This window comes from Urocitellus parryii, chromosome 8 (genome assembly GCF_045843805.1).
Source record: "Urocitellus parryii isolate mUroPar1 chromosome 8, mUroPar1.hap1, whole genome shotgun sequence".
In the NCBI taxonomy this organism is placed as follows: domain Eukaryota; kingdom Metazoa; phylum Chordata; class Mammalia; order Rodentia; family Sciuridae; genus Urocitellus; species Urocitellus parryii.
This window is the reverse complement of record NC_135538.1, coordinates 60,706,226-60,723,439: the sequence shown is the minus strand read 5'-3', so window position 1 is coordinate 60,723,439 and position 17,214 is coordinate 60,706,226. Positions and strand designations below refer to the sequence as shown.

General features: G+C 35.3%; 1 protein-coding gene across 2 annotated transcripts in view; it reads right to left on the bottom strand.

Annotated features, from left to right (window-relative positions):
* Positions 1-12,786: 12,786 nt before the first annotated feature.
* Positions 12,787-17,214, bottom strand: part of Ascc3 (activating signal cointegrator 1 complex subunit 3) — a 348,955-nt gene continuing 344,527 nt past the window's right edge. For both annotated transcript variants that reach the window (XM_077801715.1, XM_077801716.1), the window contains exons 40-42: positions 16,758-16,967; positions 14,164-14,339; positions 12,787-14,068 (exon numbers count right to left, since the gene is read on the bottom strand). In XM_077801715.1, the coding sequence (XP_077657841.1) occupies positions 13,921-14,068; positions 14,164-14,339; positions 16,758-16,967 (534 nt within the window). In that variant the 3' untranslated portion in view covers positions 12,787-13,920. The remainder of the gene's footprint in view (positions 14,069-14,163; positions 14,340-16,757; positions 16,968-17,214) is intronic.

The window sequence follows — 17,214 nt, the reverse complement described above, 5'->3', positions numbered from 1 at the left end:
ACCTTTGTCACACCATGAAGCATTGTTAATTCATGTTAACATTTTAGCCACCCTGCTTTGCTAGGAGAGAGAATGCAGGACACATTCCCATTTCTTAGGAGATTCACTAAGAGACAGACACGGGCAGCCCAGTGGCTTCACTGTGTACCTTTGGGCAGAGCTTGCTGTGTCTCACTGGGAGAGCAGGGAAAGAGGGGCTCTTGACTCTTCTTCATGTGATTCCCAGGGAATTCTCCAGGAGGAAATCTCCCCAATCACAAAAATCACAGGAGTTACTGGGAAATTTTGCAGTTGAACCTTAGTTTAGAACAGCAGAAAAGCAAAGAGCATGCTAACCATGTCATCTTGATATATTTAGGGTAATTGTGAGAAACTGTTGCCCTATGTACCTCAACCTGGGTTTGAAATATGTTCTGTGGCTGCCTTTATTCTACAATTTCAGAATCACCTGCTGAGAAATAGGGGCTGGAGGTGTAGCTCAGTGGTACAGCACATGCTTAGCATTCACAAGGCTTTGAGTTCAATTCCAGCACCTCACCCCCCAAAAAAAGTTATACTACTCTAGGCAAATCATAATTTCTTCTGTCTGATTTCTTTTGATTCCTGAGCTAAAATTTGAACTTGAATATTGGTTACCTATGTGCATTTTTTTCTCTGGTGGGGATTGAACCCAATACCTTATGCATGCTAAGCACATACTCTATCATTGAGCTACATCTCCATCCTAGCTATGTGCATTTTTATTAAATTAAAATGATAAGATCAGAAGTGAAGAAAATTTTGTTGCAGCAATTATTTGTATATCACGCATGTAAAAGCTCATCAACTTAAAAATGAGCAAACTGTTCTATGTTTATACAGTGTAATAAACTAATTTTGTGTGAAAAAAAAGCTTAAAAGCTTGGTAGGTACTTCTGTATTAGTTATCTATTTGTAATAAACCCCAAACATGTTTGCTTAAAACAATACACATTTATTATCTTGTAGGTTCTGTTGATCAGGGATCCTGGAAGGATTTAGCAGCTCTTTGATGAAGCTGCCTTCAAACTCTCTTCTTGGCTATTGGTGCCTCTCTGTAGATCTTTTTCCACAGGGCTGCCTCATGACATAGCATGGCCATATCATCTGGCTTCTTCCAAAAGTGATCAATCCTAGAGAGAATAAGAGAGAGTACCCAAGATAGAAGTCATAGTCATTTTATGACCTAACCTTCTAAGTGGCATCACATTACATATTCTGTTCACTTAATGAGAGAAAATTGCCCAAGGGTGTGAAGAACAGAAGGCTGGGATCATCAGGGGACAAAGTGGAGGCTGCTACAACTGATTTCTATTTTTGAATGTATTAAAATAAATGAGAAAATAGTATAAAATATGAAAAAATTGTAGTAATATCAATAATAGTATTATTAAAAGAAACATGAAATTTGGGGTGAGGATTGGCTCTTGGAATAGAAGATGGGAGCAGGATTGGGAAAGGGTGAAGAGTACCTCTAATGTTTTATTTCTCTTTAAAAGAGTGAATATGAAAAATATTATAATTCAATAAATTTGGGAGACAGTGAATAAATGTACATTAACATTTCTGTATTTTTGATAGGTCGGCAATATTTCACAATACTAAGGAATGAGCAAAATGCAAATAATTAAAACCCCATCATCTATTTTCTGTGAGCTCACTGGGATGGGCTTCAGATATTTGGAAGAGATGTGAGAGATAAAGGAAAGGGAATCTCTGACTCTCTGGTTATCTGTTTTGCTTGGGTTTCACTTTATTGGAGGTTCTGGTGTTACTCAAGGACCACTATTCAGCCAACCAGTAATATTTAAGTGTGTAATAGACAGTCTTAGATTGAGTGATAGGGAAGCTGACTCATCCTCACACTCTAACCCGACTCTCCCCTAATTTTGGGATATGGATCCTGGCAGGAGAAGGCATAGTTAAGTTTTCATGAATAGAAATTAGTTGCTGCACTTTATTTTTAAAGATATGTAAAAACAACAACTTTCATCTCCAGTATTTAATAGGTTACTGAAATACATTTTCAATGAAATGAACTGGTGAAATGGTCTGGAAACTTTTCTGTTTATAATATTCGCTTTTGCTTACATCATTCTGGCCGCATAGTGTTTTGTAATGAACTTTTAAATGAACATTTAGATGATATTGTTGTTTTATTGTAATTCATCATTTTTCATTAAAGATACTTGAATCATTTTTAATAACACTTCTTTTGTATTAAGGTAAAAATACGCAACATAACATTTTCCATCTTAAACATTGTAGATAGATGGTATGAGGTACATTTGCATTCCTATGCAACTATCACCTCCTTTCAACTCCAGAAGTTTTCATCTTACAAAACGGAATCTTTGAACTTATTAAACAATAACTCCTGATTCTCCCTGCAGCCCCTGGCACCACCTTTGTACTTTCTGCCTCAATACATTTGACTATTTTAGGTACCTGTTATCAGTGGAATCATACAGTATTTTATTTGGGGGGGGCTGGCTTTTTTCATTTAGTATAATTTCCTTAAGGTTCATCTATATTGTAGCATCTGTCAGAATAATATTTCTTTTTCTTTTTTTTTTGAGAGAGAGTTTTTTGTTTTTTTAGTTTTTGGTGGACACAACATCTTTATTTTATTTTTATGTGGTGCTGAGGATCGAACCCAGTGCCCTGTGCATGCCAGGCAAGCGCACTACTGCTTGAGCCACATCCCCAGCCCAGAATAATATTTCATTAGATGTTTCTATGTCACATTTTGCTTTTTCATTCATCCTTTGACATTTAAGCTGCTTCTTAGGTTTAGCTATTGTGAACAATGGTGCTATGAACAAAGGTATACAAATATCACTTGAATACCCTGCCTTCAATTGGGGGGCGGGTTATATACTCACGAGTAGAATTGCTAGATCCTATGGTAGTTTTATTTTTAATTTTTTGAGAAACTGCCAACCTGTTTTCCACAGTGGCTGTACCAATGTATGGTCCCATCAACAATACCCAAGAGCTCTCATTTTCTGCATCTTCACCAACACTTATTTCCTGATTTTTTTTTTTTTAGGATTGGAGCCGTCCTATTGAGTATGAAGTGGATCTCATTGATGCTTTGATTTGCGTTTCTGTAAAAATTCGTTATAGTATTTTTTCAAGTGTTTATTGATTATTTTCTTTAGAGAAATGTCTATGCCAGTCTTTTTGTTCATTTTAAAATCAAGTTGTTTGTTTTTGTTTTGTTGAGTTTTAGGAGTTCTTTATGTATCCTAGATATGATTTGTAAATATTTTCTTCTATTCTGTGGGTTGCTTTCCTTTCTTTCATTGCCTGTGTCCTTGGTGTCAGACCCAAGACACTATTCCAAATCCAATGCAAGGCATTTAACTTCTAATTACTGTTGCCACTTCTCTGTTTGTCAGGTGGAACCGATCTCCTATTTGTCCGCTGAATCCATAAAACATGTAATTGCAGCTTGTATATACTCTACATTTCCCTTTTTAATTTAACATCTCATTGTTGTCACATTATCTTCATCTGATCTTATAAAAAGATTTTTGTTATGAAGCATTTTCCTAGGTTTTTTATTGTTGTAATTGGTAATGTTTTTCTAAATTCCTTTTTATCAGTTTTCCTGCATTTTAATTGGTGCTTTTCCTTTCTGATTGCTGATTCATGGATTTGCTAGAATGCACATGCAGATTGCATCTCTGTGAACAGTTATTTTAAATATGCCAGGATTGTTCCTAGAAGATTTCCTAAGTAAAAACTGATTCCAATCAACTTACTTAAATTCATTCTGAATTACCTCAGACTCTCTCTTTAACACATTCAATATTTATGCACTGCATCCCCATGAGTGTTTCAAATATATTGTTTGGGGATGGGATGAAGCATCCAAAAATAATTAACACAGTGGACAAAGATAACAAAAGGACAAAACTGAAATAGAAGATGCAGATGTACAATCGTTTGCAGCATGAAAAAGTAACAATCAATTGAGAGTAATTTTTTTCTGGACAGGATTGTTGCAAACAGCAGCAGGTTTGATGTTTATGAGTTGCAGCATTTTATAAGATGGACATAAGCCAGGATCATCACTGTGGTGTATTACATGATCTGGGTACAGTTATGTTTCTGTAATTGATTAGAATTGTCCATGGAGAATGTTCTTTCCAGCAATCCAAGGATTTCTTCAATGTTTCAGTTTCTCCAAAGGCCACTTGTAGGGTAATGTGTTTTTAGAGGAATGCATTTTCTAAAGGATCAGAAAATAAGATTGAGGTTTTACAAAGATGTCTATATTATTCTCATTGCCTCTGCTAACAGAAGCAGTATATTAGAAGCCAGAGGCCTAATTTGTTCCTCCCTATTTTTTTTTGTTAGAATTAAGTTTCAGAAGTTGGATAAAATAGTGTAAAAATAGTTGCTTCTGAAAGAAAAAGATCAAACATTTGCTTTTAGAAGGAAAGGGTTTAGAATTTTAGTGAATATAGTTAAATTGATTTTCATGCTTATATAAGCATGGGAGGAACACGACTCCCAGGATGATTGGGCAGAGTGGGTATTGCTTGCAATATTAAGTAAAGTACGTAAATGCTTTTAAGTACATTACAGAACTTGCTTAACCATTTTATTTCACTCTGGGTGTAACAAACCTCATCATCCACACACCCAGTGAAAGTGTGAGGTACCCCATATTCCTGCTCTCAAAAGTTCTTCTGCTCCAGAGTGATCCCTGTTTCTGCTGATTCGGACATCAGAAATGGCCCTTAGTAGTCTGTGAAGTGGTGAAGTTTGTCTCCAGAACACAGATGAGTAGAAATGAAGAAGTCAGACGTCTCTTCTACTCTCTGGGCTTTCTAGGTGCTGTTTACTATCCCATCAAAACATGGTCTCAGGAAATACCCACAGAAAAGCTCCAATGAAGTAACTCACATTTTCATATGTATACTGAGCTACACTGAAAATATAAATTCATTTGCATTTCAGAAGTGGAATACCTATTCCTGAGAAATGGAACACAAATACAAAAATTTATTGTTTTTGGTGGAAGTGGAGATGGTAAGTTGTATTCTTAGTCTACTACCTTACTGACACATAAAATCAACCCTGAGAATGACATTATTCATAGTTTACTAACTTAGACTTCCATTCACATTTTGTTTGCTATTTTTAATTATTTATCATTTTCTAAGCATTTCACATAAATGATTCATTTAATGAAATTGATCCAACACTTGCTGTGTGAGAGGAAGCCTGAGCAAGAGTTACCTCTGTTTTTATGGGTGAGGAAATGGGAACAGAGGGGAGTCAATAGGATATATTACCCTAAATCTTTCAAAATGTGGTTGGATCACCAAATACAACATGGGATGAAGTAGCATCACAGAAACTCATTAAAAAACAAACGAAAAACAACCAATCAATCACACAAACAAGAACTGCTTCTTTTGGCATAGCAAATACAGTTTTTCTTTATAAGCTGTTCCTATTTCTTCTAGATCCCTGGTGAAACCATGTTGTAAAAGACAGTAAAGCATATTTCTGATAATACTAATGAGCTCAAGTAACACAGATAAAGATGCACACTCTTGGTAAATAGCCCATAATCAGGCCATTTTTGCATTGTAATTAGAATAATTTATTTGAAGATAAATTGAAGTTATCAGCATTCCTTGTTAGAATTTTAAACACTTTCATGCAATATTGATTTCAGATATTTAAAGAAATATTCAATGACTGGTTTCCAGTGTGTCCTGGAGTTTGGTAGAGAGAAACAGTTATGTTGAGGAAGATAATGAAGATTTCCATTGGTAGTTTGCCTATTCATTATTTTTTAACCATAGTGTGAAGTTTGATTTTTTTCTCATTTTAATCCAAACTTTCTCTTCTATAATTTCATTTTATTTATTTAAAAATGTGTCTTGTTTTTCATGGACATAAAATAATTGCACATATTGATAGAGTACAAAGAGGGTCTTGATGCATGTGTCCATTGTGTGATAAATTGCATCAGGGTACTTAGCATATCCATCACTTCATATGTTTGTTCGTGGTGAGAATATTAAAAACTTTCCTTCTAGCTATTTTGAAGTAGTCAATAAATATTGCTGTTTTGAAATGTTTGATTAATATTGCTAGCCATATCACTACTGTGCAGTAGAACACCAGAACTTATTCCACCATTTTAACTGGACTGTCTCCTGAATAAATGGTGCTGGGAAAACTGCAGAAGAATGAAGCTAGACCTCATTGCTCACCAAATACAAAAATCAACTCAAAATTGCTTAAAGGCTTAAATGTAAGACCTGTAATAATAAAACTATTAGATACTCATTTTTTTGCCAGTTCACTCTGTTTAGTTTTTTTTTTTTTAATTAACCCATATGTACAATTTGACCCAAGGCAGTTATAAACCTAGAAATCACATATCCAAATAAATCGTGTCCTTTTAGGTTGCTACTTTTGGAGAATATGTGCCAATCCTGACACGTTGTCATGAAGAACACTTTTAGGATTTCTCTTTTCTGATTGTCTTTCGTGTGAATTCACAAGTCATGAGAAAAGTAGTTTCACTTTTGGCAGTCAGCATTACTCTGTGTTATCAGCCTTCTCCTTCTCAGAAATTATTTGGTTATTTCAGAAGTTCCATTCATCCCACAAAGGAGTAACATTTGACACCTTTAAGGGCATTTGGAAAAATGGGTCATTGGCTTTGGGGAGTTCCAGAATTGGCTGTAGCAATCTAAAAAAAAAAAATAGGCTTTCAGGACAACCAAAAATCAATTATCATTCTCAGAATTTTTGAGAACCTGGAAAGAAATAATGTAACAAAACTTCTTAAGCTCAAAAATTTTATTTCTTGTGTTGGCTAGATTTAAAATTTTTATTTTTTATTTATTTAAAAAAATATTTATTTATTTTAGTTGTAGATGGACACAGTATCTTAATTTTTATTTGTTTATTTTTATTTGGTGCTAAGGATCAAACCCAGGGCCCCCTGCGTGAGAAGCAAGTGCTCTACCACTGAGTTACAACACCAGCCCTTAAAATTTTTAGTTTTGAAAGCAGGAAAAAAAAGCTTATCCAATGCATGTCTTTGAAACCAATTTCTATATTCAGTAATACTCATTTAAAAGATAAAACCTTAATTTAAGTTAGTTTTTATTTTTAAAAAGAAGGAGGTTTATGACATATTTTTTGCCTACTCACTTTGGATTATTTCTGAAAGGCAGAAGGCCCAGATTATTACCAATCCTTATTCTTTAGATATATGAAGCTTCTGTTTAGGAGGCAAACTAAAATGGTCTTATTCATTTGAAATTTTAGAATACTTGTAATATCCAAGATCTATTGCTATATAAAAAATTTCACTCTCCTTTGCCTTAAATCACCATCATTGTTATTATCAAAATACCAATTAAGTATACTTTTCCTTGACAGAAGATATAAGAAGATCTGGTTAGTACTTAGTTTTTGTTGAGCCTCTAAGAATAGCTGTGATTTCTAGAACGAGGTGGAGGTGTGTGGGTATTTTATAATTCATCTGAGTGCCCATGAACATTTAGTGATTCAAGAAATATTTATTGAGCTATTGTTAAGGTGAGATTGCAATAAATCACCAAGTTGATCTTAAAGCAGGAGACAAAAACCTTATTCATCAGCCATTGGTTCAGATCCACCAGCTGGCGGGACAAGGGGTAGGCTACAAGTCTATACCTTTCGACTCCCTCCTGGGATTTGGGTACACTTTTTGTAGTCCAAAACCATACTAATCATAAGTAGCTGTTGCTATAATTCAAAACAAATGTCATGAGATCTAAAATCATAAGCCGAAGTGGGAGTGGGTCAAAATGTCCCTAGTTGAGTACAAGTTGAATGGTTACTCACATTTAGACAATCAGTCTTGGAGAGGGTACATTGTCCAAGAAAAATGAGAATCAAAGAGAGAACAATTTTACATTGTGTAAGAATTGCCATTTTGTGTTGCCAAATATGCTTTGCTAAGCAACTATTGATGGGTACAGAAGTGGGGCTTTCCCATGGGAGAAGCAGTTTTTATGTGACAGGGAGTCTCAGGGTAAGATGGAGTCTCTTTGGTCTTTGCCAGTATAGTGTGGTCCATAACACTACCACAACAGACATGTTTGGCTCTTGGGTGTCTTCTCTTTCTACTGGTTCTCTGTTCTACTCTCAAAATATTCTTTTCACAACCTTCTCTGGCCCTTCAGGACTCCTTACTAAGTAATACTCTCTATTAAATTATTTTCTGAATGTTTTTTCCTTGACTTTCTTAGTCATACCATTCCTACATGTACAACAGATTAATTTTCTAAAGAAAGTTTCTCCAGTGTCAAGCCCTGACCACTGGTGAATTTTCCAAGAATTCTATTGCATGTGCATAAGGTTTGCAGTCTTTACTAACTCAAGGTTACTTCACAGACTTCGGTTTTTGTTTGCTGGACTCTTTGAAAATGCAGACCTCCCTTTCCTCTGAACCGAGCCTCCGCTGCCATGGATGAGATCGAAAGCCTTCGCAATATGCTGGGCCCATCGACCTCGGACTGGTCTATGTTGATCCTCAGCAAGCAGCAGATGCAGGAGCTGGAGGCACACTTCCTGAAGGACCCCTTTCCATCCCACGGTACCATGGTGGCCCTGGCCTCCAGCCTCGACCTAGAGGAGCAACAGGTGCAGAATTGGTTTACAGTGCAACAGAAGATATACCCGAACTCTGAAGGAGGCTATCACCCATTTGCACAACGCCTAGGGAGGCCTTCGTGCTCATCCTGGGCACACTCAACCTGGGCAGGCCCATCCTGGTCTAGCTTCTGTTGTACATGTGCATCCTGCAAAGATGTCCACTACCCCAGCCCAGGAAGAACCAGAAGCTTCTCCATTCAGGCCAGGCCTGTGGGAACCTCCGGGGAGGTGCCCAGGAGAGTGCCTGGCCCCTCAGGGGAGAGGATGAGGAACTAGAAGCCGCCTTGAAGAGACTCTCCACTGCAGAGCCTGAGGAAGGTGACCTTGGAGACTCAGACAAATCAGGTCCAGGAGATTTCTGAGTGGATGGGAGTTCTGCACCTTCCACATTTCATGGGTCCCACAGGTCCTCACTCCGGCTACTATTCCATCTAATTGTTGTCCCCATCTGTCATTTGAGTCACCTGGAAGTGTCTGAGTGTCCAGTCTAGGAGTGGAATGGGTGTTCCTGGGTGCACTTCCTTCCCTTGATGCTGACCCCGTCCATAGCCAATTTTATTACTCTTTCCTAATTTATGGGGATCTTAGTCTGCAGCCCAGTGCAGCGGCTGCCTGCATCTCTGCTTCCCCCGCAAGGATTTTCTCACATTCTTCTGCTGACAGCCACACACACACCAGATCCCCACCCCCCACCTGCATCTTTTAGATACCATATCCAATATAATTTCATCATTTTGAAATAGTTTGGAGCTTTGTCTTAATTTAGGTATTTTTCCTCTTATTTCCTTTTAGTCTTTGCTTTGTTACTTGCTTGAGGTTATTTTTCTGTTTGATTTTCCATAAATTTTCTACTTTTGCTTCAGTGAAAAAAAAAAAAAAAAAGAAAATGCAGACCAGCTAGACACTCTAGGCTGGACTATTTCAGAGTCTTGCTAATACTGTTTTAACTGGAATCCTCTTTCATCCTGCCCTCCCAATTCTAATCATCAGCATTAAATGATTAAATGTGTAGATCACTTTGGGTCATATGGACATTTTAACAATATTAATTTTCCCAATCCATGAAGATGGAATGTATTTCCATTTATTTGTGTTCTTTTCAATTTAGTTTTTTTTGAGTTCCTTATATATTCTGTTATTAAGATCTTGTTGGGTGAAGAATTTGCAAATATTTTCTCCCTTTCTGTGGGTTTTCTTTTCACTCTTATTTCTTTTGCTGAAAATGGTCTTTTTAGTTTGATGCAATCCTATTTTTTTCCTCTCTCCTTTCTTTACTTTTGTTGCCTGTGCTTTATTTTCTTTTTAAAAATCATTGCCCAGGGGCTGGGATTGTGGCTCAGTGGTAGAGCCCTTGCCTAGCATGTGTGAGGCACTGGGTTAGATTCTCAGCACCACATTTAAATAAATAAAGATCCATTGAAAACTAAACAATATTTTAAAAAAATCATTGCCCAGACCAATGTCATGTAATGTTCCTCCTGTTTTTTTCCTAATAATTTTATAGTATCACATCTTACATATGTAAGTCTTTAATCCATCTCAAGTTAATTTTTGAATGTGGTGTGAGAGAGGAAGCTAATCTCATACATCTATGTGTGGACATCTAGATTTCTCAACAGTATTTACTGAAGAGGGTAATTGCCCAAAAGCATGATCTTGGTGTCTTTGCCAACAATTTGATTTTAAGTGCATGAATTTATTTCTGGATTTGAAAATCCTATTTTATTAGTCTTTGTCTATATATGTGCTAGCACCACAGATAGTTTGGGTCACTAAAGTTTTATAATATATTTTGAAGGTGGGTTGTGTGATGCTTTCCAGCTTTGTTCTTTTTGCTCAAGATTGGCTATATGATGTCTTTTGGATTCCATATGAATAGGACTATGAATTTTAGGATTTTTTTCTACTTCAATTAAGTACGACTTTAGCATTTTAACTGCATTCAATGGATAGATCATTTTGGATAGTATGGACATTTTAGCACTATTAATTTTTCCAATCCATGAAGATGGAATGTCTTCATTTATTTGCTATGCTCTTCAGTTTCTTTCACTAATGTTTTATGGTTTTCAATGTAGAGATCTCTTGCTTCTGTGGTTAAATTTATCCCTGCGTATTTTTATTTTATTTGTAGCTACAGTGAATGAGATTGACAAATGATCTGAGCAGACATCTCAAAAGAAGATATACAAATGGCTAACAATTACATAAAAAACTGCTCAATATTACTGGTTGTCAGGGGTATTCAAACCAAAACCACAACGAGATATCTAAAAACCCAGTTAGAATCGCTATAATAATAATAAAAAACAAAACAAAAAGGCAAATGCTGATGAGATTGTGGAGAATAAACTATATTATACTCGATTGGTGAGAATGTAAATTAGTATAGCCACTATGAAAAATGGCATGGAGTTTCCTCAAAAAACTAAAAGCTGAACCAATATATGTAATAGTAATCCCATTACTATTAGCTATATATATATCCAAAGGAAACGAAATTAGCATATCAAAGAGATACCTACACTTTCATGTTTACTAAAGCACTATTTACAATACTCAAATATGGAATTTTGAAACTGTGTCCATCAATGGATGAATTGATAAATAAAATGTCAAACTCACAAATGAAATATTATTCAGCCATAAAAGAAGGGAATTCTGTTATCTGTGGCAACCCAGATATGTTGGAGATCACGTTAAGCGAAATAAGCCAGGCATAAAAAGACAAATACTGCATGATTTCACTCACTTGTGGAATCTTAAAAAGCTGAGCTTATAAAACTAGAGGGCAAAATAGTGTTTATCAGAGGTTGGGAGAGTAGGGGAGATGTTGAGGAGGAGAGATTGGTTAATGTGTACAAAGTCACAGCCAGACAGGATAAATATAACTACATATCCTGAGTTATTCAATACACAATGTATCAATGTTCCAAATACCCATAAAGATGTACAATTATAATGTCAGTAAAAATAGCATAAAGTAAAACATAAAACTACAACAAACCCAGTCTAAATATCTCTTAATATTTTTATGTAATATTTCTCTAACCCCCAGAGCATTTTCTTCCTATAACTATTTTGATTACTTTATCACAATTATGTACATCTTGTTTTCATCACTAGACTATCTCGTCTGAAGAGCGGGTATGTCTTTAATTCATTAGAGTCCCCAACACGGTGCCTCGGACAAATATGATCGGCACTTCGACTATTTTGAATTGATAAAATCCAAAGGAATATGAAAATGACCCACCGTAGAATTTTAGGGTTGTACAATGTAATAGCCAGCTCAGAGATGATGCAGTATCTGAGGGGAAGTGGGCTGTGGGTAGTCTAATTAAGAAAATCATTTTATGGCAATTATCTGAAATCTTTTTGTCATTTCTCCCTAAGAAAACAAAATAATCCCACAAATTTTAGGACAAATCATTCTCTGAGCAGTCAGTATTTGAATAATTTTAAATACTGATGAATTTCCTGGTCATGAAAAGTTATGAGAAATTTATGATTTAAAATCTGAAAATAGGACTAATCTGATTATTATACATCCTATTCACGACACACATAACACTAAAATTTTGGGTAAGTAATCAGTGTGGATACCATCATAGACCCATCAGAATAAGATTAACTTTTGTATCAAAGTGCACCCTGCTTTACTAGTACCCTCTGTGCCTTATTTTGAAACTTAAAGATATGTCATGTTACTATTTTTCTCTCTGATGAATATAATTTCTCCTACATCCTGTGTCATGATAAGTGAAGCAGATTTCCTACTTCCCAAAACCTGCGTGCTTCCTAACAGAGAGATGATGCTGAAAACAGGAAGTTTCAGGTGAGGCTGTATCCAGTCAGGTTTCTGTATGGACTGGTAACTGTTGTCTACATGTAAACTTCATTTTCTTTAAATTCCACTAAAACAATAGAGAAGGCACAAATCTCAATTAGGAAATAAACTTCCAAAAGAAAAACACAGAGAACTCTATCTAAAGCTTCTGGGGCACCTCATCCTCATTACTTGGCATGTTCATCTCAGTTATTTAGATTTTATTTTTGGAAAGTGACTGCCTGGTTCCCTTCATGCTACTTTTATTTCTTCTTCCTCCTTTTCTTTTTATTTTAGCATGAAAGAGGAGATATACATAAACCATAAATTTCTAATTCAGAAAAACTTATATTTTACTACTTGTGACAGTTATATTAAAAAATATTTAAAAATCATTCATTCAGGAATCATTTTCAAAGACAGAATTGCATTCCACTATAATGTATACTATATGGATGTTGAACTTTAACAACATTTTAGTTTCAAACAACATTTTTCCAAAAAGGAACTTTATGGACATAGAGATATTTCCATTATTATACTTGGAAACCTATCTGTGGAAGTGGATGATAAAGACCAAAAATTGTCTCTACATGTTACTTCATGAGTTAGACTGTATTTTTCTCCTTGCATAAATAAATATGTCAAAAAGAGAAGTAGTGTTGAAGTAGAAGAGAAAGAAAAAGAGGGCAGAAGAGGAAAAAGGGATATAATGGGAGAGAAGCAGGAGAAAAACTTGAGTCAGCTTATCTTGAAGTGGCACTCTATATATTTAATTTCCACCAGTATTATATCTACATTTTCTAAGATCAGTATATTATTTTCTTTTTTTAATTGTCATTGGACTCTGTAATATAATTTTACGTCATATATTATTAACATTTATAAGAAATTCTTGAAATCATTTCATTGTGATCAGATCAAAGTATAAATTTTGCTCACAAGACACACTGTATATATCACCTCATAGATTTATACATTTTATGATGCAGAGTTAAAATCCTAACATGGTCACACCTCAATGTAGTTTGTCTTAAAAAAAGGAAAAACCAGTATTCATGTAAACAGTACATTATGAGATGTAAAATTTGATTGATAACTCATATAACCTCAAATATACACAAATTATAATATTATTCTACATGCTCATTCATTTTACATGTAAAGAAAGAAGACAATATTATAAAAGGCAACATTTGTTAAAAGGCCACTGTGGCTAACTTGGTGTCGCTGGAGTCAATACTACAGCCACTGTTAATTTCCTGGATGTCTTGAGGTTAGGAGTTGATTCTGTCAAGGCAAACATCAAGTAATTCAACTTTGTCCAGATGACTGAACAGCTAGATTCCTTAACAAATTCTTTCAAATGCATTGTTTGGGTCAGGTTATTTTATTGCCAGGTCAGTGAAGGCATCAGAGACCTCTGTGTTGACCTGCATGGAAATGCTTGCTTGTGTGACGTTGAGGTAAATGTCATACTGCTGGTCCAGACCAAGGTAGCAGTCACTCATGAGATAGAGAGTGAAGATATACCTAGAATATGAAAATAGAACAAAAATGTAAAACTGTTTTTCTAATCAGGGTCACATTTAATTCTTTTATAACTTTAGTGGTAAGATTCTGCTTACCTTCCGGGTATTTCAGGGGTGAAAAAAGAAAGGGAAGCAATGTGATGATTTCGAACATATCCTACTCGTTTTAAAGCAATAAGTTCTCTCTTGTCCACTTCTCCTAATATCAAGAACCATCCTTCATCTTTTGATTTGGGAAATCGAGGGGTAACTGCAGAGCTCTCTTGCTTTCCCTATAAACCGGAGAAAAAGATAAAATATTGACTACATCTACACTTTTCACATGGTTTGGTGGTGGTTAAAAGGCACTGTTCGGGGCTGGGATTGTGGCTCAGCGGTAGATCGCACATCTAGCATGTGCGGGGCCCTGGGTTTGATCCTCTGCACCACATAAAAATAAAATAAATACAATAAATATATTGTGTCCAATTACAACTAAACAAACAACAAAAAAAAGGCACTGCTGTCTTACTGGAAGGCCATAAACAAAGAGTTCAGCACTTCCATCTGGGATGTCTTTAATTCCCTTCCTTTGTGGTGTTTGATACGTTTTTGTATGTTTCTTCAGTACATACAGAAGTAATACCTTTGAGCTATTACTATCAGAATATTTGGCTCAGAAAGAATAAAGCTCTGAATCCTGACATCAAATTAGTAAAATCTCAAGCCATTCCTCCACTTACAGACAAACAAACGGAGATATAGCAATGTGAACCAAATCTTCTCAGTCTTATTCACAAAGAACTGATGCTTAGGAAAACAAACAAAAACCAATCAAGACTAGACTGTGTAACTCAAGATAATAAGCACAATATCAGATCAATATCTTCTTTCCACCCAAGAATAAAATACACATAAAAAAGCACATAGTATATCAAAAGTTCCTTTCTCTGAGGAGTGAGGAATGATAAGTCATGCGATTTGTAACACACAGTAATCACCACAATTTAAGACTAGTACCAAAATCGGAGCTGGGGTTGTAGCTCAGTGGTAGAGTGCTTGCCTAGCTTGTGCAAGGCCCTGGGTTTGATCCTTAGCACCACATAAAAATAAGTAAATAAAATAAAGGCATTGTGTCCAACTATACCAAATATATATATATATATATATATATATATATATATATATATATATATATATTTAAAAATTAAAAACAAAAGACTAAAACTAATGTGATGACAGAATCTGGAGTCTTTATCTTGGACCGACTTTTACAAAAACAAGGTTATTGTAATGTGTCTTTAAGACAATGACTTTATGGCATAAAACATATTAATGATGACATGTTCCTATTAAGATTTCACTCTGTATTCCAGGGGGAGATGCTTTAGTTATAACATTTTATAACAGAGCCAGAGAGTAATATAGTTCCATAGCAGTTAGGAATAGAATCTACAATTTTTTTGAACATGATTAAATCTAATTTTAAAGTAGATTTTGAAGGTTGAAAAAAAGAAATCTACTTTTGCTCCATGATTTTATCTTTATTATTATGATTTTTATAACTATTTCTATGATTAGTTTATGATTATTATTATTTTTTGGAAGTTGGAATTTAGGACATTTCATCTAGAAATGCTAATATTGAAGCTCTGAAATGCTAGAGGCCTATCAGTTTATGTTCGTATTGGCTGATATTTAGTATTAGAAATGAAATGAAGTGAGACCTGTACTGAAAGGTCATTGTAACAATACACGTGACTATTCTATGAAAACAGAGGGGCTTTCTCATCCCAGAGGGTTACTCTAGATATTAAAAACCCTGAATCCACTAGGATAAAAAGAAAAAAAGGACAAATTCTTTCTTATTTCAATTACTATGGTACGAAAAACCAATCTGCTCACACTATGTGTACTAATATTCTTAGAGGACTAAATAATTAATTTTGGTGTCAGAGGCTACAGAAAAGAGCATAGTAATTTAAAATAAAACTACTGTACATTTTTGGTCTGTATGAAATTGACAAAGCTCTCTCATGTGCATTATAATGAAGGAAGTAGGTAGATGTGGCAACTGAGTCTCAGAAAAGCTTAGCATCTTATTTAAATTCAATAGAGCTAAGAAGTAAAGCTTCAATTTCATCTACATCTGGCCTGATGTGGTTCCTATACCAAAGTGCCTCTAGTGCAGTGCTTCTCAAACTTTAATGTCCTTAAAAATCATGTGTACATGGCGGGGGACTGGGGATGGTAGAGCATTACCTAGTATGTGTGAGGCCACTGGATTCAATTCTAGGTACAAGAAAAAACCAAACCAAAACAAAAAAGGATCAAGTGGGGCACCAAAAAGAGCATCAGTTTTGCGATTCCCTCAGACCCTGAGATTCTGATTCAATCATTCAGGAGTGGGGCCAAGAATCTACACTTTAAAAGGCAATCGAGGAAATTCTGCTAGACTGAGTGTGTAAACCACACTTTGAGAATAGTACTCCAGGCAATATATGATTATGTAAGGTGGATATTCTGGGGTTGAAAAATGGCACATGAGAACTGACTGACTAATGTCAAAGACTGACTCTTGCTGGTTAAGGCCAGTTGAGAAAGCAGGATTCATGAATGACACGGACACATTAGTAATATAAAAGATATGTGTGGTGGCACATGCTGGTAGTTGGTGTGAAATATTTGAGAATGGAAACCAAATACTATACCTTGTGGAACCCAAAGTGGACTCTCTGCAAGCTGACTTGGAGCACATACTCCTGATCAGCATGCAATTTGATCCATTTGTTGTCATCTCGTTTGTCTGCAGTCAGAGTTGAGACAGAGAGTTCATTGTGTCCTTCAGCTAAGTCATCCCATGAGCCTTTAACACTTATGCCAACATCTATCACTGGCAAACGAGATAAAAAATTCCATGCCTAAAAAGAAAAAAACAACAAAAAATGTCACATGGAGTGATCAATTAAGAAATAGTGTAATTTTAGAAAAATCAAACTTTTAATTTTGAGATTAATTCTGAATTCAATGCAATTGAAAGAAATAATGGACATTTTTTGCATCGTTTACCCAGTATCATGCAATAGTGGCATTTTTCAACACTTTAGCACAATACTAGGATACTGGCATTGACACAATCCACTGATTATTCAGGTTTCCCTAGTTTTT